Raw genomic sequence first — 23,659 nt, forward strand, 5'->3', positions numbered from 1 at the left:
AGAACTCCCTTCCTAAAGAGGTTAGACTGGCATCCTTGCTATATTTTTTTCAGACAGGCAAAGAGCCCCCCCCCCCCCCCCCAGCACACTTTGAAGTCTGGTTGCTAAAGAGGAACAGAACTTGCATAATATGCTATATTATCTACAAGTGACATATAGTTACTTCCTGTTTTGGTGAAAAGGCACTTCTTACAGGTGGGCATGTACAACTCCCATCCCTGGGGAAGCTGCTACAAAAATAGGAACCTACCGTTAAGCTCCCTGCTTTACATCACGGACACAAGATACAACCTAGCCATCATCTTTACATCTCTGTACTGTTTATTTTCCCCATCCTCAGGCCATAGGATTGCCTGGATAATTACTGCAGAACATAAGGTAAACTCTACTAGACATTAGACTTCTAATTAGTCTTCCACATATACTTCTCCATGCCATCAGAAACAGCCTCAGCTAAGGATAATGTGTTTCCTCTGAATGAATGCTTGGAAGAAGTAATGGGCTGAATGAAGAAAAACAAACCCTGGCTGTATGTTTGCTTATTGAAGCTTATGTTTTGTCCTCTCTTTCAGGTATGTCACCATCCACTCCCTGTAGTTTTGCATCATCAACGTCATCTGGCATTTCTACTGTAGGGGAGAGGAGACCAAGGCCAACTACAGTAACAACGGTGCATACAGGGAGCAAGTGAGCCAGAGCTTCCCTGCACCCTACCCATCCCCCAAAGAAGAGGTCAGAGACGGGGGGAAATGCCCAGGTGGGCAAGAAGGCAGGCAGGCAGGCAGGCAAACCTTCTCCTGGGTGATTTCATCCTGCATTGAAAACTCAGCAAAGGACCAGAAGGAAAGACGTTTTTTTAACAAATGGCCATATTTTATACTGCAATTCTGAAATGTTGCATTTATCACAAACTGCAGTGACTCTGAGCATTTGGGGAGGGAGAGGGCTGTGGAACAGATATAACAGTATCTGGTGCTGGGGCAGTGAATTTAGGAATGTTCTACCTAATGGACTTTCATGTTAATTCCTGAATGATTTACTCTATTCTCAATGTAGGTAACAGTACATGCTCTTTTTTCCCATTAACTGAAGGTTTCAACTGGATTATTTAACTAGAGGTAATTTCCAAGCATTATATGTTTTTTTCTTCTTTTTATCCATATTTTCAGCTAGGTCTGTTATATTCAGGGTAGAGAGTATACAGAATTTTGTATTAATCTTTCGAATCAAGATATAGTTCCTAACATTAGATCGCAAACTTGTATGAATCTTGTAGTGATGGTGAAGACTGATTTTTCTCCACCTCTTCTTGTGAAAATGGACATGGATACAAGGATTGGCTCCCTTTGAATCAAATGAAGATTTGCTCTGCAATTCACTGATTCTGAGTGGTGCTGCGAACCCACAGCCAAGGGCTAGCCATTGAGTAGGAGGGACAAGGCAGTGAGGCACAGTGGATGGGGACAAATGGTTGATTCTCTCTTTAATCAGAAGTCTCGTGGGATTCTGCCAATTCCATATAAGCTTCATGTTACATCCTTAATCCTACCTTAAAGTCACCCTGTTCTATACCAATGCCATTTCTGCCCACGTCATCCCAAAGCACAGCCTTCTTTGGTGAGCGGCCAGGAGAGATTGTATTCAGCAAGGAAGTGGAAGCAACATGTGTGATCATCTCAAGACAGTTTACAGTTATGTGTTTCCATACACTAGAGGTGGGAATTGAGCAGCCCACAAGTATCATTTTTGGGGGTCCCAGTGGAAACCTCGAAAACCAACCCCTCAAGGGCCCCATGCATCCCCCCAAAGATGTGGAAAAAATGTGTTCAAATGCCTAAAACCACCTTGAAATGTTGCACAACAGCACTTCTGGTCACTCAAAATAGTGACTATAGCAGCATAGTGCAGCTCTCCAGAGCTCCAGAGGAGGCTGAAATGGCACCATGCTGCCTGCCAGACTCCCAGTTATTTCCATCTCTGCCATACATGCATGTACATGGGGATGTGAAGTAGCCCTCACTGAGCCCATTTGAGTTGGATGAATAAGAATCATCTTACCTGTATTTTGTTTGAATGTCTTCATGTAACCATACTGATATCTTGGTGACACCATATATTGATCTTCATGGTATGGAGACCAGTCTTATTAATGCTCTAATATTTCTCTGGCAGTTCTTTCAAAGCCTCCTAGAAAGTCTCAGTGGGAGGAGAGTGGCTGTTTATGATGATGGTGGAGTATGCACAACACTAGTTGCTGTAAATTAATCATCATGTTGTGACTGTATCCTAGCAGAATAGTTGTATGAATTGGCCCAGATTGCTGTTCATTTAGGGGTAGACAACTTCATTCCCTGCTGATGTTTTGGTCTATATGAGTTTTCTTAATCCATTATCACTGGCCATGCTAGTTGGATTATATGGGAGTTCAAAACATTGAGAGAGCAGCAGGTTGACTACTCTGGCTGTCTCTTGTCACAAGTCAGGCCAGCCATAACATTTTTAGAGTCTCCTAATGAGAAGCATATCATGGTTAGTCAACAGCACTGAATGTCAGCACTTCTCACTGGATGTGTTGTTGTGCATTTGTATTCTAACATGTATTCTGCAGGTGGTTCTGAAGATAAGTGGCAGGGATGGAAGTGTTGTGGACTTGTGCCTCCTCTTCATAGGATTTCAGGCCTCATGAAGGACTTGTTCTCTTCAGGAAGGTACATAAGTCTGCCCCCAGCAATGAAAATGGGTAACTCCTTCTTAGGAACACAAATATTCATGCTTCTTCTTTGCACTTGTTCTGGATCATCCAAAACAGCATTTAAAAAAATCCTGTGCTCTGAAATGTTAGAAATGGCTTCTGAAAGTTCTCCCTTTTAAGCTGTTTTAAACCTCTGTTGTTATCATCTCTGAGAAAAGTTCAATGGAAGGGCTGTAAATATTACTGTTAATGCTTACTGCACCAAGGGCTTTAGCATGTAGGTCTAGATGTGAGGAAAGGGCTTATCCGCATGAACAGGATAACAGGCACACAAGATGTGTCACTGTAGATGATCATTCATCTTGGCTCATAACTACCACAGTGTACCACATTTCTGGATCGTAAGGCTTATTTTGTGACCCTGAGTATGGCCCACATCTGTGCCTGTGAAGTGAAAGACATGCTCTGATGAGGGTTGGGCAACATTGGTGGACTTAGCACCAGGCTTTCATTCTCAGCACCCCACTATGTGTTGGGTGAGACCCAAAAATAGAAGGAGAAGGAGAAGAAGAAGAAAAAAAAGAAGAGGAGGAGGAGGAGCTTAAACAAGTAACTGGATGTCCACTTTTGGCTTTGAGTTCTCCTGTTTTTACTGCAGTCATGGTGATGACACCCCAGCACAAAACCACTACTGCTGGACATGTCCAAGGAAGAAAAAACCAATTTAGGGATGAAATTGGCAGTCCATATTTTAATCATCCCTGGTCTAAATATGTAATGTTTCAGATTCATGGTTGCCATCTGGTTAAAACAAAAGAGTGCAACATATGGCCCTCAGATGTTCTTAAACTGTAACTCCCATCAGGCCTAACTTGGCAAGGCTGATGAGATTTAGAGCCACACTATATCGGGAGAGCCACAACGTCTGCCCCTAGCTCTTCTTTGATAACAGGGTTGGATTCAGCTTTGGATAATTGCCATCAGTTGTTTTAGAGAAAATTCTTAGGTTTGATTGGTCAGTGGTCTGACTTGGTATGGGTTATTTTTGTAAGTCATGTAACAGTATGGTCTGTCTTGTCCATAACAGCAAGAGTTCTCTTGCCACCCAGATCAATGGTCCATCTCATGGCATATGTTGTTTTCATACTGATACCTCTGGCTCTTCCACAGAAGAGCATACAGATAAAGGCCTTCCTTTGTTCTTTATCCCAAGAATCTGGTACTTAGAGATTAATTCCATCTGAACAAAACACTTCTGAATGTATACAACCACAAATAAATATTTTGTGAAGGATTTCGGCATTCAACACAGACCCTGTGTCACTTACACACACACCCATACGATATTGCTCGTGAGAGATCTCAGTATTGACCTGTTCGTGATTTGTAGCTATTAAAATGTCCAGCAGTCACAATATTATATTGCACCTTGCATAGAAATGTGATCTCCAATGACTGAACAAGAGTTTCTTAACATGCAGCTGACTTTTTCATTGTGGATATTTAATACTTAAGATATAGGACTTTGTAAATCTGACAACAGATTATACCAGCTGGTATATGGCTTCAGAAATTACTTTTCTTGTTACCATTTGATTTTACAATAGCATCTTGACTGCATAAAACAGTCCCACTAATTAAATCTAGGATTCTCCCATAACCTGAATACATCTCACCCTGCCTCCATCGTCAAAGTCTTTACACACCAAACTCAAAACCACATGTTATGGATTTAGAGCTAAAAGCAAATGGAACTCGTCGTGACAGAATTTTAGCTATTGCTGTGCTGTGGTTTTCTCTAGACTGTTGGAAGGGGACTGAACATTTCAAAGCCCTCTACAAAGTATCCCCTGCACATATAAACTGAGATTAATGGAAATAACCAAATATTTGTAACCTGTCCTTTCAGAATGCATCTAGTTCAGCTTTACATAGCCTAGTGACAGCCGGATCTATGATGTTGATTCTAGTGAGAATAGGACACAAAATTCCCCATGCTAAGGTTTCTTGGTGATTAAAAGATAGACCAGTAGATATCCTGCAGATATCAGCAAATCAACCAAAATTAGGGAACAATCCACCCAAAGCTACGTGTCACAATAAAAATTTTAGTAGTATAAGCACTACCAATACTTATTGGTATCAACGGTTCATGTGTTGAAGTGCTTCCCATTGAAACTGAAGGATCTGAAAAGTGTTTAATTGCAGTGGAAATACATTCTGTGTCAAGATCAGAGGCCTTCCTACATTCTTCACAGCTTATTGTTTTCCTTTATTCCAAGGCATTAAAATGTAAAAGCTGTCCCATGTCATTTCCATATAATCTGAGTAATACAGACAAGGCTTTGTGGCTGATAAGTTTCTCTTATTTAAAAACCCATGTCAGCTTAGTGATCTGCTTTAGTTCTTCCTTTTCTCTACAGAAATTTCATTTGTGTCTCTGTTTTCTCTAAAACAAAGGTTCTCCAATTAAGGCTAATTCTTTATATCACTGGTTACATCCACGCTTCAGAATCTGAACACTACTGTGTCAGAGTCCAAATAGCTGAAATGTATGTTTCTTTTTTTACATTACATTAGGATGTGACAAGGTGTAACGTTATTCTTCCTATTTGGTTCCTATTTGGTTAGTTTAAACCTCCATCACCACAAGAGATGGCGAAGAACAAACAAATGTTGGTTTTCAGATGGAAATCGTTGCTGGACTAACAGTGACACAAAAATGTCCAATAAATGCATGAAACTGCACAGCATGTTTCCAGCTGTTAAGCTGTTTCTAAACTTACCTTTCTGAGCTTAACTTTATGTTAACATGTTCCAAAGTTGTAAGCTTTTGTCTGTGCCCTGAATGGAAAAAGTATCTGGTTCCATAAAATATGGCCCATCGTTTACTGCAGCTAAATGCATTTTTTTTTTAATGAATAAAGCATGGCAATGGTTAATACTTCCCCCCTCTCCCAATTTCTGGACTTGGTTGTTTCGGAAAGATATCAGCTATTTAGAGAGGTTTCTGTCTATGCACTGGTTCATTGTGCCTACAGAATGAGAGTCAGAGAGAGAGATTGAGGAAAGACACTTCCACCAAGTCTGCATTTAAAACACGAAACTTCAGCAGCTCTCATCTGCAATTTGCCTTCCTTGAGATAAGATGTATAGGGCTGCTAAGGAAGGCAAATGTTCTGGCAAACAGCCCACTCATAAGATTTGCAGCCTCAGCATAGAAATGCTAAGGATGTGGAGGACAAACTATAACCCAATACAGTGTGTCATGTCAACACATCACTCGGGCTTTGCAAGCAGAGACACTTTGCAACATGGGGCTGGGCCCAAAGTGTCAGTCTCCCATTTTCCTTGATGAGAAGATGGGTAAAGGCAAAAGACCTGAACAAGTGAGCTTTGTCTGCTATTACCACTCTTTCCTTTCAGTAGTCCAGAAAAGAGATGGGAGTGTCTTAGGATTCTCCCTCAGTTTTCACAAAATAATACCTAAGCCCATCTGTCCAGCCTTCATGCAAATGCATCTATTCCCCAAGACATACTCCAGAATCCTTTGCAGTACTTCCACAGCCAATGCACAGTGGTTTCCTCATAGGTGAATAGACTTGAAAGAGACTCCTCAGGGTTTGAAAGCCTCTACTCAATTGAAGCCATGTACATTTTTTATTCTTTTCTTAGGGGCAGCTGCCCTGGAAAGTTTTCATTTATCTAGCAGAATGTACTATATCTATAGAACCAAGCCTGCATAAGAGTTTGCATGCATGAAACAATTACAAATTGTGAAACTAAGGGCTGGAGTATTTTGCAAAGCATCAAAGATAAGAATGTCTTTTTAATTTTAATTTTTAATTAATCAATTTCTGTTGCACTTCACAAAGTCTTTCTCATGTATCTCAATGAAAAACTGTCCACCATATTTCCCAGCCTTCTAGTCTGGAAGTCTCCTTACATTGTTTCTCTCTTGCTTTTTTCCCTGAAACAGCTGGAAGTAAATGACAACTTCATGTAATCTTTAATTGTTGGGAGTTCAATATGCATTAACTCTTTGGAACTCTTTATCTTCAGAACCAATAGGAGGCATGTAACTAAAAATGCATGTAAAAAGTGTGTTTCTACTTAACCTTCAGTTACCATCCTTCAAGTAGTGTAACTGCAGTAACTACCAATGCTACAACCGTACATTGTACTTCGTATGATCCCACTCACACAATTTGCATGATATTGTGGTTTTTTATTATACCAGCATGGCATCTAGCAGTTCTAACTAGCTGATTGGGGACATATCACCCAGAAAAAAGTGGGAGCAATTCTCAAAGATGACAGCAACTATGCCACTCCAGGTAATATGAAACTGAGTTCTACGGTTTAATGGTTTACAGTTTGCTGAGATGTTGTTATAAGTTTTTAAGCCAAGAAAGCTTAAATGTTCATTTTAAAAGCTCATCTACACGAACAAAATAAAATGGTCTCAAACTGTCTTCAGGGCAACCTGTCCTCACAATGCAGGGCCAAATCCCTAATTGCGGACTGTCTTCACAATGTAAGGCCGGTTCCACACTAGATCTGCCCTATCCCTCTCTTCAACCTGTTTTTAAAAACTTGCCTTTTAGTTCGGGTTTTGCAGAAAAACTCAGAACACTCTGTATCATACGGGGAGGCTGTCTACATTTGCATCCCAAGTGTGTCACCCAGCATCACTGTTACAGGTGTGAGTCTCTCTGAAATTGCAACAAGATACCCAGACCCTAGGCACCTGGTTTCTTATTTCAGAGGGAGCAACTCTCAGTGGGGGCAGGCAATACAGTGGGGCCATGTGTATAGTCAGCTGACTAGTATCACTACAGAGTGCAAAAGTACCCAAGGGAATCCAGGGCAACTCGGGCCAGAATACTCTGGAAGCAGCCTGGAGTATTCTCACTGGTGTAGACAAGCTCTATGTGTCTCTGGAGTAGAAAAAAAGTGAAGTGAGCCAGGGCTATGTATCCATATGAAAGATTATAACCCACTTCATATGCATTAAAGAGTCAGTAGAGAACCAAGCACTGAATAATTTGTTCTAATTTGGGGGAAAGCTGCATATAATAAACAAGCTAACTATCATGGATTGCCACAGAGAACTCTAGAAATTGTACTCTGGTGAAAATGATAATAATTATATTCAGCAACAAATATCACATACATAGACTTCTAATGCAATGTGACTTCCACCTCGTCCATAACCAACACACACACACACACACCATCAAACAGCAAATTCATAGGGGGAGCTATTGCAGTAAGCATGCCCTTGTGAGGTATCTGTTATACCAACAGTGCCCATTCACCTGAACTTGGACTTCATCATAAAAGCTAATTTTATTCTTTCATACACACACACACACACACACACACACACTGTCCATTGTTCTTTGTTTTAGAGTCATTATCTGTGCTCAGAAATGGGAGAAAAAAATTAAATGTAATGAAATTTTTGTTTGAAAGCAGAATTGAGTCCTATTGCTTTTGTTTGTCAAAAAAAGTACGATGATTTTAAGAGTGAAAAGAAGTGGGAAGTTCAAAGCATTGACTATGATAAGTTAAACAAATTTTAAAGTGATCAAAATGTGGGGGATAGATCTGCGCCAAGGATTGACATACACCTTCATTCTCAGTTGGCTGGCTGCTTTGATCTTTCCGTTCTGGATTGCAATCAGAAACAAGCAAAATGGTTTCATTTTTGTTTTCTTCCCAAATGCTAGCCGCATGTATTTATAGCACTTATAAGCTAAACAAATTTGTGATTTCATATCGATGCCGTTTTTCCAGTTTCTAAACATTATACTTATTGTTGTGAGTCATGTGCATACTTGGCTAAATAACACATTATTCCCAGACCAGACTCACTGATTTCTAGGGCATATACAGTGTCCCTGAGTTGGTTGCTGGCCTGGAATACTTAGCTGCAGCTGCACATATATGTCAGTCTCATTGCAGAGTAGAAGGTCAATAATTTTCAGTCATAACATACTTAGGCCCTGAGCAGACAGGCCATGATAGCATGGGCCAAGCAAAAATGGTTGGGTATTTACAAGCCTGCCCATCCTCCTGCTATGGATCTCCTACTGTTGCATACCCCTTACTTCTGTCCACCATTGCAGCTAGTTTAGTGAGAAGACCCCTGTCGCCAAATCTGACATAGAAATGGGGCACCTACTTGCACCCACATAGCCATGTGCCCCGTTTCCAAGTCAGACACGGTGACAGAGGTCTTCTCTGTTGCGCCAATGGCAAACAGAGGTAAGGGGCATGCGGGGTCATCTGATCTACATGTAGCAAATAGTGGGTCATTTTGACTTGGCTAAGGCCCCTTTGACCTGGGATTGGGCCAGATCTACCAGATCCATGTTTGCTCTGCTAGACCCTGGCCTGATCCTAGCCTGGGGCTAATGTTCTGTGCTGTCTGAATACGATGATGTGAGGCTGGGGGGGAACATGGGCCTTTTTGGCCTGTGCGGACAGCCCATTACAGGCTACATTACAGAGAAGCCATTGGAATTGTTTCTCACACTGTGAAACTGCAAGCTCATACATATATACATTTTAAATTTTAAATGGCAACCTATTGACTGTTTGTATTGATGAAAATTCTTTGAGAATATAAAAGCAGTGCACCGTTTTAGAAGGTAAAAATTACGTAAAACAGCAAGTGGCAAAAATAAAAATCCTATACACATTATCAGAAACCAGTCAGTCAAAACAGGAAAGACGAAAAATGTAAAAGGTTAACTTCCAAAGGCAAAAGAGAAGAGGCATGTTTTTGCTTGTCTGAAGAATTTGAGAAGCCAAGTGAGCCAGAATTTGAAAAGGTTAGGGTTTTTACTGCAGCTTCTAGACTCCTAGCTATCATGGCCACCATACTAACTGGGTAACTCTGTGACTTCAAAAGGCAAATATTTCAAGAAAACAACATACAGAAAGAAACAGCAGTGTTGGAGAGGCAACTGAGGGCAAGTCTACACAGGCCAGAATATTCCAGGCTGATCCTAGTGTATTCTGACTGAAGCTTCCCGGGAATTCCCTCCTTCACCTCTCCACTCAGGAGCCACATCAGTCAGCTTTCTATATGAACATCTTGCTGTGCCACCTGGCGTTGCTGCTGCTGGCTTGAGTTGCTTTCTCTGAGATCAAAAGTAAGGCACTCGGCATCAGTCACATGGCTGTGTACCTTTTTCTGACCAAAAAGGTAGTGGCCAATGACAGTGGGTGGCACAGCAGGACACTTGTTTAATGACCCATCTGGCATCACTCCAGAGTGCTCTGGATTTCCCTTGAAAATCTACTGCAAACAGTGAGTCTTTAAAATGCCATTTAAGTCAGGAATGGCCTGTATTCAATGCCTAATTTGCCTTGCCGCACGAAGACAGTTCACAGACAAATTGGAGCTGTGGCCCTGTGTCATGAAGACAGGGTGACATGAGGGTGAAAGAAATCAATGTAAATGGCCCATGTCAAACATGCTCTGAGAAGATCAATCCAGCCTACGAATAAGTTGGAACTTGAAGTAGGTCCTCCTTGGTTGTTACTAAATCCCATGCTAGTTCAGGGCTCAGTACAATTCTATGCATGTTGACTGAACAGTTTCCTTATGTTCAGTGGGATCTGATTCCAAGTAGGTTTTCATCCTTAAACTTGATACAAGCTTTTGGCCCCAATATAGCAAGGGGGATCTAAGTATTAAAGATACACCTTTACATGCTGCCCAGTATAAATGAAGATGTATGTCCCCATTGCCAGAGCTTGGAAAAGCTGTTTATTCAGACCGCAGTTCTCATTTCATCCTCAACCATCATGTCCATTGCCCATGCTGGCTGGGAGCTGTAGTCCAAATAACTAACTTTTCCAGGATCTGACTATCACTAGGCCCCATTAAACTGGCCAGGTGCTTCTTTCAAAGTGCTTTTCCATCTAGAGTCACATGTTTATGTATGACCAATGACTTGTGACGTAAATTTGGCAGATATTACAGTTTCTAGCCAAGAATCAGTGTTTCATGTACACATGCATTCATTTGGGACTTTAAATTTTCAGTTATCACAGAGAAGAAAACCACCCTGTAATTAATCGTAAAACAGCACTAACTGCAAAACATTATTTTTAATGTTTTAAACATACACACAAATATACAGACAATGATGCAAGCATGTTTTATAAAATAAATTTAAGAGAAACAAAGCTTACCAATTTAACCCAGGAATGTCAGTGTGCCTAATATTATACATCTTGTGATTGGTTCAGTTCCATAACACCATTCTTGTTCCAGGAGAAGGGAAAATGTATATTTACTCAGTGCATGTAACAAGACATTGCAAAATGTTTAACCTGCATTAGGAGTTTGCGATGCTGCAAAATGTCCATGGGGCTCTGTTGCAAATTATTCTCTGCCTTGACAATCATGTATACATATCAAGATTTCTATCATAATGATAACTTAAGGGATAATGAGAATGATTTTCCTCCAATAAATAAAATTAAACCATCTTATTCTGAGCTGTTTTATTTTCATATTGGCTACATTCTGCATGAATGAGAAATGGTGAGAGGGATATAAATGGAGGCATATGTTGGTTTGTTTGTTAAACTTCTATTCAATCGATCTTAGACGAAGCGGATTATCTGGACCCATTTCAAACCGGCTTTCGGGCGGGCTACGGGGTTGAGACGGCCATGGTCGCCTTGGTCGATGATCTCCGTCTGGGCATTGACAGAGGAAGCGTGCCCCTGTTGGTGCTCTTGGACATCTCAGCGGCTTTCGATACCATAGACCATGGTATCCTTCTGGAGCGCCTGGTAGAGGTGGGAATTGGTGGCACTGCGCTCCAGTGGTTCCGATCCTACCTCTCTGGGAGGTTCCAGATGGTGCAGCTGGGAGACGTGTGCTCCGACAAGAGGGCCCTTACATCTGGGGTCCCTCAAGGAGCCATTCTGTCTCCCATGCTTTTTAACATTTACATGAAACCGCTGGGAGAGATCATCTGGAGACATGGGGCGCGGGGTTATCAGTACGCTGATGACACCCAAATAGTCTTCTCTATGTCTCTGACTGATGCAGTGACTGGGGATGGCATCTCTCCTCTCGTGGCCTGTCTGGAGTCGGTAATGGGCTGGATGAGGGAAAACCGACTCAGTCTGAATCCAGAGAAAACGGAGGTGCTCGTGATAGGTTTCCCTGGCCCGGGGATGGCGGTGGTTCCACCTGTCCTGAACGGGATCACGCTTCCTGTGAAGGACTCCGTGCGCAGTCTGGGGGTGCTCCTTGATTCGTCGCTCCACCTTACATCTCAGGTGGATGCGACGGTCAGGAGCACCTGTTATCAGCTTCGGCTGATTCGCCAGCTGCGTCCCTACCTGGGCCAGAGGGACCTTGAAACGGTAGTACATGCTCTGGTAACCTCTCGTTTGAACTTCTGCAATGCGCTCTACATGGGGCAACCCTTGTACCACACCTGGAAGCTACAACTAGTGCAGAATATGGCAGCCAGACTGGTTACTGGTATATCCAGAGCCAGTCATATAACACCAGTGCTCAAAGATCTGCACTGGCTGCCTATTCACTTCCAGGCACAATACAAGGTGTTGGTTATTACCTATAAAGCCCTAAATGGCTTGAGCCCAGGATACCTTGAGGACCGCCCCTCCCCATACAATCTGCCCCGCACCCTCAGAACATCTGGGCAGCAGCTATTGAGGGTTCCAGGGGCCAGACTAGCCTCCACATCAAGGAGGACTTTTACCATCTCGGCCCCGACCCTCTGGAACTCTCTGCCCATTGAGCTCCGCTCGGCCACCTCCCTGGCCCAGTTCAAGAAGGAGCTGAAGACTCTCTTGTTCACACAAGCATTCCCTGACACAGGCTCCAATTAGCCTCTCCCCCCTCCACTATGTCAGCAGTGGCAAGCTGGCCAGAATGTTTTTAATGTATTTGTTTTAATGTATTTGCTGTTTTAATTGTACTTGCTGTGTATGATATTCATGTTGTACACCGCCCTGGTTTATAGAAGGGCGGTATATAAATAAAATTTCTATTTCTAAATTTCTATTCTATTCCTGTTTTTCTGTCAACCAGAGCCTTCAAAATGGCTTACATCATTATACAAAGTAATGGCCCTTTACTCTGAGGCCATTCAGAGTGTTATGCCTCGGACTGGCTCTAGATCAACCACGATGGCGACCACATATACCAGGCTGAAACCAATGCAATGCCAGCCAGGTTGACACCACATCAGCCTCATTGCTCCATCCCCCTCAGTGTTGCCATCACCAGCTTGTCAACCTTGCCAGCAAAATAGCTCCATGTGAGAGGCTGCCCAGTGTGCAGTTGCCTCTGCTGAGGTCAGAACAGAGCTCTCTGCCATGTGATCAACATGGGAGCTCTTGCCCATGCGCAAGTGGTAGTAGCCCGTTATTGAAGCCATTGCTGTCACTACCTTGCAGACAGAAGCTCTGTGCAAAGCCTGCCTAATGCACCAGCACTTCTGCTGGGGTCAGAACAGGGCACCCATGTGATCCAACAAGAAGGGCGATCAACCACTTTCTTGTTATCTCATGTCAGGGTATTCTTTTCTGACTTCAGAAAAAGCAATGGCGCACAGACAGGCTTGTGCAGGGAGCTGCTTGGCCAGAGAGGCTTCAGCAATGGTGTAACCAAGGGGATGTTGTAGAGAGGCCGATGTGGTATCTGCCCAGCTGGCCCATGTGCACAATGATGCAGTATTGTACTGGATTCAGCCCAGTGCATAGTCATTATTGTGCTTGGTCCAGGACCAGTCCACAATAGATTACAAATAGCACCTGCTGAATTTCCCTCTTTTGCACATTCCCATTTTCAGTTTGGCAACCCTTCTGGTAGCAAAGAGTTTCTTGGAAACTGGTGAGGAAAACTATTAAGTGCCCTCCTCTTCCTCATAGCTTTCAGCCGAAAATCCTGCCTGAAGCCCTCCTAACTCTGATGTGAATAGAAAAGTGGGTGAAGACAGAAGGTAGCAGGATGTGTGTATCTGTAATTCTCCCCGTTGTAAAAATGTGAGCCAGATGCAATAGGAGCTTCAGTCACAACTATAGCTAACATGATGGAAAAGAATTTTAGGATGGTTTGTTTATACTGCACTAAACTAAAACCCAAACAAAGTATGACTAAGGAGAGTTTTTGAGGGAACAGCCATTTTTCTTTGACACTTCAGCCAACTGGCCTGATGCCAGGGATTTTAATAGCTGTCTCAGACAAATCTTTCTTCTCTTCTCTTTTTTCAGATTATGCTTGGGGAGGCTCAAATGGTTTGGAAACCATGAAATCAGCCTCTTGTCTGTGACAGCAAGCAATCTGAAATTCTTGGACGGAGCCTTATGTTTTTGATGCTTTGGCAAGGCTGGAGGGGGTAATTTTGCTGCCTGAGGTTGCATAGCAGATGAGTACCCATTTCTCAAATTAAGGTGCAGGGTGCCAAAGGCTGGTCATGTTATTTGGGCAGCTGAGGCCGGGAGGAAAAACAAGCACATGATCCCCACCCTAGCAGTAAAAATACAATAATAAATTAACAGGTAATAATCTTCATTTCATGACACTTAGAAACTGCTGCCTGAGGCAAGCATCCTCAACTCATGACTAATTGCGGATGGCCTGTTCCAAGTGAATAATGTATTAGTCACAAGCTTCAGTCAGTTCAATCATTCATTGAATCAAATTTGTTCAGAAATAATGCCTATTGACTTCAGTTGGTCTTAGTCCCATATAGTTGTGCATAGGAATTGCAACCTGAGTCGATTAATCTGTGCTGGCCTGTTGAACTCAGAGAAGGCAACTAACTGGGGAAGATGAGGGTTAAGTATACAACTATTCATTTCTTGGGGCTACTTTCATTTTGCTATGTAAGATAATATAATATGTTATGTTTTCAGGCATATTCACATGTACATAGCCCATAATGTATGAAGAAGCTGGTACTGAATAGACAAAGGAAGTACTGTATTGTTTTCATTAATACATAAATAACATATTCATGGAACTCACAGAATATGGTGATGGCCTCCAAGCTTATTATGCATTTTTGAAAAATTAGACAACTTCAAGGGTGAAGTTCAGACCTTCATGTTTCAGATGTGGCATAATTTGGATTGTCAAATGCTGGTGCCAATCAATGGGGAAAGAGGGGCTATCTTTGTGATGCCCTGATAACATGCTTCTCAAGGCATAGGGGGAAATAATGTTTTAGTGTGGCTAAAGACAATTCCTGTGTACCAATGATATTCAGTTATGAATTATTTGAGTCATACGATATTTAAGCAGTTTTCCTCACTTGATTGCAAGTAATTGACCTCTGTGAGCCCTGCCCATTCACCCACCCTTCGTGAATTAAAAAGGAGCTAAGGAACTACAAAGTGGCACCACCTGTTAATAAAACCATACCAGTGAGGGAACATTGTCACTGGATAAGGATTTCATTATATCTTACATTTGTTTAAGAGTACGTTAAAAGTAAGAATGGATGGTTTCAGTTTTATCCACCCTCCAGCTTTAAACTGATTTCATTCACTTTTTGCATCAATTTGTAAATTTGCAAAAAATTGGCAAAATTTTAATATGAAAATGAAAATACTTGCAGTTGCCATCTATGCTGTTGTCAATTAAACTTATGACTTTTTAATTGGTTCGTATTCACATTTATGATTGTGGCACCATTGCCACTTAAAAACCATGTAGCCTTACTGAGTGAAGGAGCTCTGTGGAGCTGGTGAGTGAACTACTGGGGGATCATATAATCATAAAATCATAGAGTCGAAAGAGACCACCAGGGCGATCCAGTCTAACCTTTTGCCATGCAGGTATACCCAATCAAAGCACTCCCGACAGATGTCCATCCAGCCTCTGTTTAAAGACCTCTAAGGAAGGAGACTCCACTACACTCCGAGGGAGTGTGTTCCACTGTCAAACAGCTCTTACTGTCAGGAAGTTCCTCCTAATGTAAAGCTGGAATCTCTTTTCCTACAGTTTGACTCCATTGCTCCAGTTCCTATTCTCTAGCGCTGCAGAAAACAAGCTTGCTCCATCCTCAATATGACATCCCTTCCAATATTTAAACAGAGCTATCATATCACCACTTAAGCTTCTCTTCTCCAGGCTAAACATACCCATCTCCCTATCCCATCCCTATCTCTATTCCCTATCCAGCCCTTTCCCATCAGTGAGCCATGGTGTGATAAGGAGTGGTTTACTGGTGGGTAGGGGTTCAACACACCATCCCACCATGCCTTGCTAGCTTGACTTTTAAGGTGAGTTTTAGGGGATCAGGCTGGAAGACAGAACATAGCTACAACTTCATAGCTACTTGTAATGCTATGCAAAACTTTGGCCTCAGGTTTGCAGACAGTTTTCTCCAATATAATCCATTTTGCATTGATTTAATTTATTCTTTTTTTTTTTTTTTTTTTTTTTTTTTGGTACAATAGCACCTAATATACGCATTTCAACACATTGTACCACAAGAAAACTGTATCACAACATTCAAGAAAGTGGCCTTTCCTCCTTCCCAGGAGGCTAACTCTGCTTCTCCTATACCTTCAATTTGCATAGCAGAGTCTGGGGGAATTTCTCTCTCTATTTTTTACAAATGTTGAAAAGAGGATATTGGCCAGGAAGGGCAGGAGGAAGTAGACAAGAGCGGTGCTTTGTTTCTCCTTTTTATGCTGTGGAGAGAAGGGGAGGAATTAACCAACACAGCAAAGCTTTCCAGAGAACTGGGTTAGATTCAAGCTCCTTGCCTTGCCAAACACAGGATTGCTCCCCCCAGAATAGTTCCCCCTTTTATCTTCCGAAAGAACATCAGAAACATTAAAATGATTTAATCCACTTACTTGGTAATAGATGAGTGAGATATGGCAGAGTGAAATCCAAAACCCCAGGCAATGAGCCAGGCTCTAATTGCCAATAGAAAGACCAGGCGAGAATGTTCAAAGATTCAAGATCCATCAAGATGCTTCACCAGAAGGCAGAATCCCCAAAGAGGAGGTGGAACTGCCTGTCTACCATTTTAATCTGTGATCTGGGAGAAAGACATAATGGAAGAAAGTGACCGTGTAAACCTAGTTACTACCTTGCATTGGCAAGGCAAGAGTAACCCTGTAGGGCGGGCACCACATGAAACAATAATGTCTGCTTGAAACACTCTGCAGAGCATGTTTAAAAATGGGTACATGCTTACATTCATGTCTGTGCAACATTCACACAAGGCACAAGCAATTTGCATGGCATGCCCTTCTGCACAGGAATTCACTAACAGTTTATTTCCCTACATCTACAACTGCACTGGAAAAGGAAAAGGAAAAGAAAAAAATGTATTTACCATGATTCACTCTTAGGAACAAGAGGCCAGACAATTTGCATTCCTAACCTCCATATTGTTTCAGGAATTGTGAATTCCATAAATATGTGACCTGATACCTTCCTCATCCCTAGTTGAAGGTATCTATATTCATTAAGAAATTGCAAGCATTAGCTTGATTCTCCCAAGTGTTTCAATATAGGCCACCCAACTTTTACAACTCAAAAATACTATATATACTCAACTATAAGTCAACCTTATGTATAAGTGGAGGACACGTTTTGGGGCCAAAATTATGGATTTTGCTATGATCTGTGGATAAGTCGAGGGTTAAACCTAGAGGCGTATAGTAAAGGATCTAAAGGATGAAGCAAATCAAAACAATGTCAAAGAACTTACAAAATCCCAGCAGACATAACTCTTTGTGATAACGCTTAATAATAATAATTTTTTTATAGCTCGCCCAATCACGAAAAATCCGGGTGGTTTACAACAGTAAGAAAAATACATAGCAATAACAATAGAATAAAAATAACACAACAATTTACAATAATAATAAATAGCAAGCAGAGTGCATAGCAAATAACAACAATAGCAATAAAAACTGCATAACAATTAACATATCAGATCAATACAACTTAAAATTAATCCTCAGAATACCTAGCAAATAACAATAACAACAATAACAATGAATCATAATAGCAATAAATAGCAAAAACTGACAATGCCTAACTCTCTCCTGGCAGCAGGAATACAGTACAGTGCAAAATGCAAGACGACAATAATGACAAAAGACTGGGCCCTTATACTCCCTCAAGCATTAACTAATAATAACAATAATAATAACTCTTAAGGCTGATGGATGAGAGTGTAAATGGCATCATCACTTCAAGGATAGATTATACTCTTGCTTTTCACCAGGGGATGGTTCCTTCTTTTAAATAAGTGTTAAGATACAGTACTTACTTTTTGGCCTAAATTTCTAGACTTATACGTGAGTATATACAGTATGTCCTTAGGATGTGTATCTGTCAACTTGCCTAATTGTCTGTCCGTCTGTTTTATTGGAATACATGTTGGGAATCTTTAATCCATTGTATATAGCAAACATTCATATGGTTTCCCTGTTTATTTAAAATTCATTTATAACAACGATGACAATAAAAATAAAAGATAACTTCTACTTGGACATCCCAGTGCCCTCAATAAGCAAGTAACTGGAATCCAGGAATAAGTTCATGTCTTCCAGACAATTAGATGGAATAATGGCTTCACATTCTCCTTCTACCTTAGCTAAGAAAATGAGTGACTACCTTTCACCCTTCTCCCCACTCTTTTCTTGTCTTATAATAAAAATGGAAAAATGAAGGCAAGGATTCAGACACAATTCAGAATGCACAACATCTATTTCAGAAAACAGGCAAGCTCGGGAAGAGCGTCCTTCTGACTTGAGTTGCATTTTCAGTTTGAAGTAGATGCATGTTATTGCCATGAATCTTGAGATATAGGTGGTCTTCCCATGATTGCATTCATGTGTTTCAAAATTAACATGAGAAGCAGCTTTGTCTATTTTTATAACAGAATTTGATTCCTGCAGCACAATTTATTGCACTTATGTTTCTTTGATTTCAATGGTATTTAATTGCCTTTAGCAACAGCTGCAAACAAATGTAACATTAAACAGAAGTTGCAGTTGTATTTTTTTTCTCCCCCACAGAATGAGCCCACCTTCCTCCTGCCTTCACTACATGTAAGACAGATACATATCTCTTAGCAGTCTGAACAATAGTTCAGTTGCTGGTTTTATCCTCCCACCTCCAATGCTTCAGATTGACTCTCTGTCTTGTTATTTTTGTATATGCCACACTATTAATTTACTCAATCATTTGTCAGTTTTCTTTAAAGCGAAGATGATTTTGAAAAAGTTGCTAAACTGCTTTAGGGACTGGCTAGGAAAGTGGGTTTATGATGTCAAAGGAACTACTTAAATCAGTACTGGTTTATGTGCAAGCTCACCAAATCAGTTTTTCTTAAGCTTGATCCTGGAGAGGAAATTGTTCCCCTTAATGTATCAGAGTGGGAGTACCTCCATAGTGAACCACATTGATTCATTTGTTCAAACCTGGAATAAAATTGTCCTTCAAGGAAGAAACTCTTGTGATGTGAAGGTCGGAAAGAAAGTTTAAGAGGTTTAAGTTCTGACTGTGGCTTTGTGGCTTTGTGGTAGGATTGACTTCCATGGAGGAGGAAGGCACTGGCTTGCCTGGATCTTGCTGCAGCAACCTCCACTATTGCCCTGCTTCTCAGCCTGGCCATCACAGGTTCAAATTTTTGTAAAATGTTTCTTTATTTCAATCCACGGTTGCTCATATCTGTGGCTATCAAACCAGCAAATACCAAAGGCCCGCTGTATACAGAAAAAGCCATCTTACCCTAAATTCTGTTTTTTTCCCTCTCTCTCAAACTACACGATGGAGTTTAAACCAGCTCTTTGACCAGTTTGTATTCCAAATTTCTTTCTAAATTTTAAGGTAAACCAATGGGGGAAAAAAGTTACAGAATCAAAAGTTGGAGGAAGGGTTCTGATTCCAATCACTAGTAACTCCACTGTCTGTAACTGAAGCCAGCCATCCCACTCAATTATGGCCTCAATAAATTAACATTGTATTTCTGCATTTATTAGATCAGCCTTACAAAATGAATTCAACATTTTGTTCCACAGCAGGTGACAAAGCAGAAACGTTTGTGGACTCTCTGCATTGTCCTCATGCCATTAGAGAGAAAAATGGCTCCCCCACAAACCACAGCTTCTGTCATATTTGAAAAGGCAGCATACTTGAAAAGCAAAGCAAAATGGGACAAACTGATGCTCCATTAAGCAAACATATTGTGCCTGTACTGAGCCAATTCAAATCAAGCAGATGGACATACTTCATTTCCTTGTATTTAATAAGAAAACCAAACGTCTTGGGGCTGGAGCCTTCAGCATACGATGCTGTGGCACAGTTTCTGTAATTCTGTCCTTAAAAATGTGCAAAATTTGTATAACCGTAACACCCAAACTCTATAGCGTGGTCTCTTGTCTAACTGGGAAAAAAGGAAGATAAATTGCTATGGATTTACATAACATTTCATCGTTTGCTTCACCCTGTTTATACAGTTTCATCATTTATATTTGAGATTGGCTGGTTTTGGACAACTGGAGTGTTTGTAATGAATTTGTACAGAAAAAAAAAGCTGGGAGAGAATCGCTGGAGAGATAGAAACAGACAGAGGAAAGAGAGTAGAACCACAAGAACAAAAAGAAAGAAACATTTGATAATTTTGCTATGAAATACTAATCCTGCCATACCTTTCAGTCCAATTTCTCCAGTCTCCATTCAGAGTGCTTTTATCAGTATGCAAGGACAAAATTGTTAGAGCACCCAGGATGAAAACATTTTTGCTCATTCCACCAAAGCATTCGGGGGGGGGGGGGGGGAGATTACAAGTCCCAGACAAAAGGATTAACATTCAGAAAACTGGACTGGACTTTCTACATTGCAGCGAAAATACTTATAATATACGCATTCACTGCAATACGAGGCAATGGTTTTGAATTATGCAGATGTGTTTTCAAACCACTTCTAGTTCTACCACACTTAACAGTTCCTGCCAGTCTTCAGACCTCAGGGCAGTTAGTGAGGGTGGTAGGATTGCTCAGACAAAAGGATTTTTTCAGACAGGTGGTTTCTGAGGAATGGTTTTAAAGAAGTGAAAGGCAGCACCGTCAAAGTCTTTCAGGAAAATTGTTACGGCAATGGGAACAAATGAAGAAATTCATTTAATGCTGCAGGAGAGCAGTTGAGGATTCTATTAATAATGACCAATGAAGTCTAGTTCACAAAACAGAGTATTTTCACAATGAGGAACACATGTAATGCAAATATAGTCAAATACAGGATACAGCTATGTAGACATCATATCATCTATTGCAGAATAAGAAGGAAATTGCTGGAATTCTATACAATCTTCTACTTACCATAAACTTTATGTATACTTAGGCCCTATACAGACAGGCCAAAATAAAGCTGCTTCGAGTCACTTTGGAGATATGGTGTTTCAATGATGCATGCGTCCTAAGAGTCTGGAAGCTGCACCAAAGCTGCACTCCAGTTTTTAGGACTGGAGTGTGGCTTTGGTGCGGCTTCCGGACTCTTAGGTTTCATGTATCATTGAAACATCATACCTCCAAAGTGACTCGAAGCAGCTTTATTTTGGCCTGTCTGTATAGGGCCATAGCTAAGTAGCAGAGGCCCTAAAAAAACCCTGTTAGTGAATTATGAAGATATGTATCAGTATTCCGGCAAGAGTGTACCACATCAGTGCCTGTTCAGTGCCCGATATGCACCAGTACACAATGCACATCAGGCACTTTACCAGCTCTGCTATGTCATAATGTAACATCAGCACTTTGCTGGATACAGATATTACAAAAATGACCAGTTCTGATTCCCACATGTGTAAGTTCACTTATGAAGATGGAACTGCCATACAAGATTCCAGCTCTTATTTACAAAACAGATTTAATCAGTTCTGCTCCCATAATTGATGGTGTTGCTCTGACTGCATTTGTTATGTCTGTACACAAAGTGTATGTTTGTGTGCATTCACAAGGTGTACCTGAGGTGTTATGTGTGTTATTGTAATATTATATATATTAAGTATTGTATTTTGGGTATTTTTTTAAACTATGGCGGGATACAGAGGGGCAGGGGAAGACGTCTTGGAGGTGTATTCTGCTGAATACAGAGCCTCCAGACCGCCCACCCCGGGGGCGTGGCTCAGGAGATGGGGCTTCCACATGGGGGGCAGTGAAGACGCCTCACTTGGGGCCGTTTCTGACCCGCAGTTTCCAAACCGCCGCCTCGGAGGACGCTGCAAAGAGAGAGGCAGCTTCCTCATGGGCGGCCAAAAACGGGGCTTTTTTTTCCTTTGCCAGCTGGCGGATGCGCAGCTGCGCAGCTGCAGCGCTAAGCAGCGGCGGCAGAAAGCCTATGGGCACATTTAAAGTGCCCAAGCCCCTTTAAAACTTTCCCCCGCTCTGCCCAAGAACAATGGTGGTCTCCTGCCAGCTGGTGATCAGCTGGTGTTGGCATCCTTGTCCGCTTGCACGTTGCCAATGTCACCAGCATCATGGATGCCTCCTCTCCTTTGGTCCCCGCGCTCTTGCTGAATCTGCAATGCACAGCCACAGCTGTCGCCGCTGCCACCGCTGTCCCCCTGCCATCCCCCATCACCTCCCTTGTACATATGTAAATATTTAAAGTTTTAGGGGTTTTTATTGTTAGGTGAAAATGGCACAGGAATGTGTGTAGGTGTTCACTTTAAATTCCAGACTTTCCCCGATTCTAGCAGTGCATGCGTACATGTTGCTCTAGGGTTAGGGTTAGGGTTAGGGTTAGGGTTACGAGTCTTAAAATGCGCTGCAGCTGTGCTGCAGCTTCCACACCTGCATGGCAGCTGACGCTGCAATTAAAGCCTGACTGCAAACTGCGCATGTTCCAGGACCCCGACTCATTATGCGACACAGCAGACACGGAGCTTTTAAATGGGCAACTTAAATTAGCGGCGTAGCAATTCTGGCGTACCGGTGCAGCAGCTTACAGACGGAGCTGCGCAGCTGCGCATCAAACAGAAAAGAAGCGGAGAAAAGCAGCACCTTTTTAATGCCGCTTCTTCCCGCTTGGGGCGTGCGGGGGGCGTGTTCATGGCGGCATTCAGGTAAGGCCCGTCTGAAGGCTCTACCTTCATGACGTCATGAATACACCCCTTTTTGCCCGTCTGTATCCCGCCTATGTTAGCCGCTTTGATTGTTTTATTACAGAAAAGCCGGGTATCAATAAAAGTTTTATTTACTTTATTATTAACTCCTGAACTTTTCTCCTCGTGTTGCATTTTACAATGAAAATTAAGCTTGTCAGTCTTAAGGAGCCTTTCAAATTGACCCTCAAAGAAAACCAGTTCCTCTGTTCCAAAGAAGCTTCTAATTAAAAGGCAGCTTTTTGGTATGCAGCCATGTTTTTGAGCAGAAACTTTTTTTTGTTCATAATGCACTGGATTTCTTATCAATTCCATTTTTGTACCTATGACTCATTCCCTGAAAGCAAAAAATGAATTTCGCTGCTTTTTGCAATTGTGCCAGAAGGTCCTGAACCTTTTACAAGAAGGATGCTTCTTTTCCATTTGAGGGGGATAGGAGCCAAATGCTAGAAGCAGAGTTATGGCAAATGCTGAGGAGAGCAGGTTCGTTATATCATTTAGGTCCATCCATCATATACATTAATGGAATGCCATTGTTACTGTTTCCACTCTGCTAGATCCTGCAACACCGCACTCCATTCATTTCGGACAGCTGAGTCATATGAGGATGCTAGGAACATGTGGGTATTACTCATGCCATTTGGGATCCTGATGGAATTTGGAGAAGGGATGCATTACCTACTAAAAATCAGCCTCTCAATCAGAAGACCTCTTCCAGAATAATACAGGTGGAAACTCTAAGAATAGCTGGGTCTCATTTCAAATATACATAGGCCTGTTACAGACTGCCAAAATAAAGCTGCTTCGGGTCTCTTTG

General features: G+C 41.7%; 1 protein-coding gene across 1 annotated transcript in view; it reads left to right on the forward strand.

Moving 5' to 3' along the window:
* CAMK1D (calcium/calmodulin dependent protein kinase ID) overlaps positions 1–11,204 on the forward strand; it is a 251,852-nt gene extending 240,648 nt beyond the window's left edge. The window contains exon 11 of the mRNA XM_089524687.1: positions 573–11,204. Within this exon, the coding sequence (XP_089380813.1) occupies positions 573–691 (119 nt within the window). The 3' untranslated portion in view covers positions 692–11,204. The remainder of the gene's footprint in view (positions 1–572) is intronic.
* The last annotated feature ends 12,455 nt before the right edge of the window (positions 11,205–23,659 follow it).

The sequence above is a fragment of the Sceloporus occidentalis genome, unplaced genomic scaffold (assembly GCF_023333645.1).
Source record: "Sceloporus occidentalis isolate IW3139 unplaced genomic scaffold, rSceOcc1.0.p SCAF_5, whole genome shotgun sequence".
Classification (NCBI taxonomy): domain Eukaryota; kingdom Metazoa; phylum Chordata; class Lepidosauria; order Squamata; family Phrynosomatidae; genus Sceloporus; species Sceloporus occidentalis.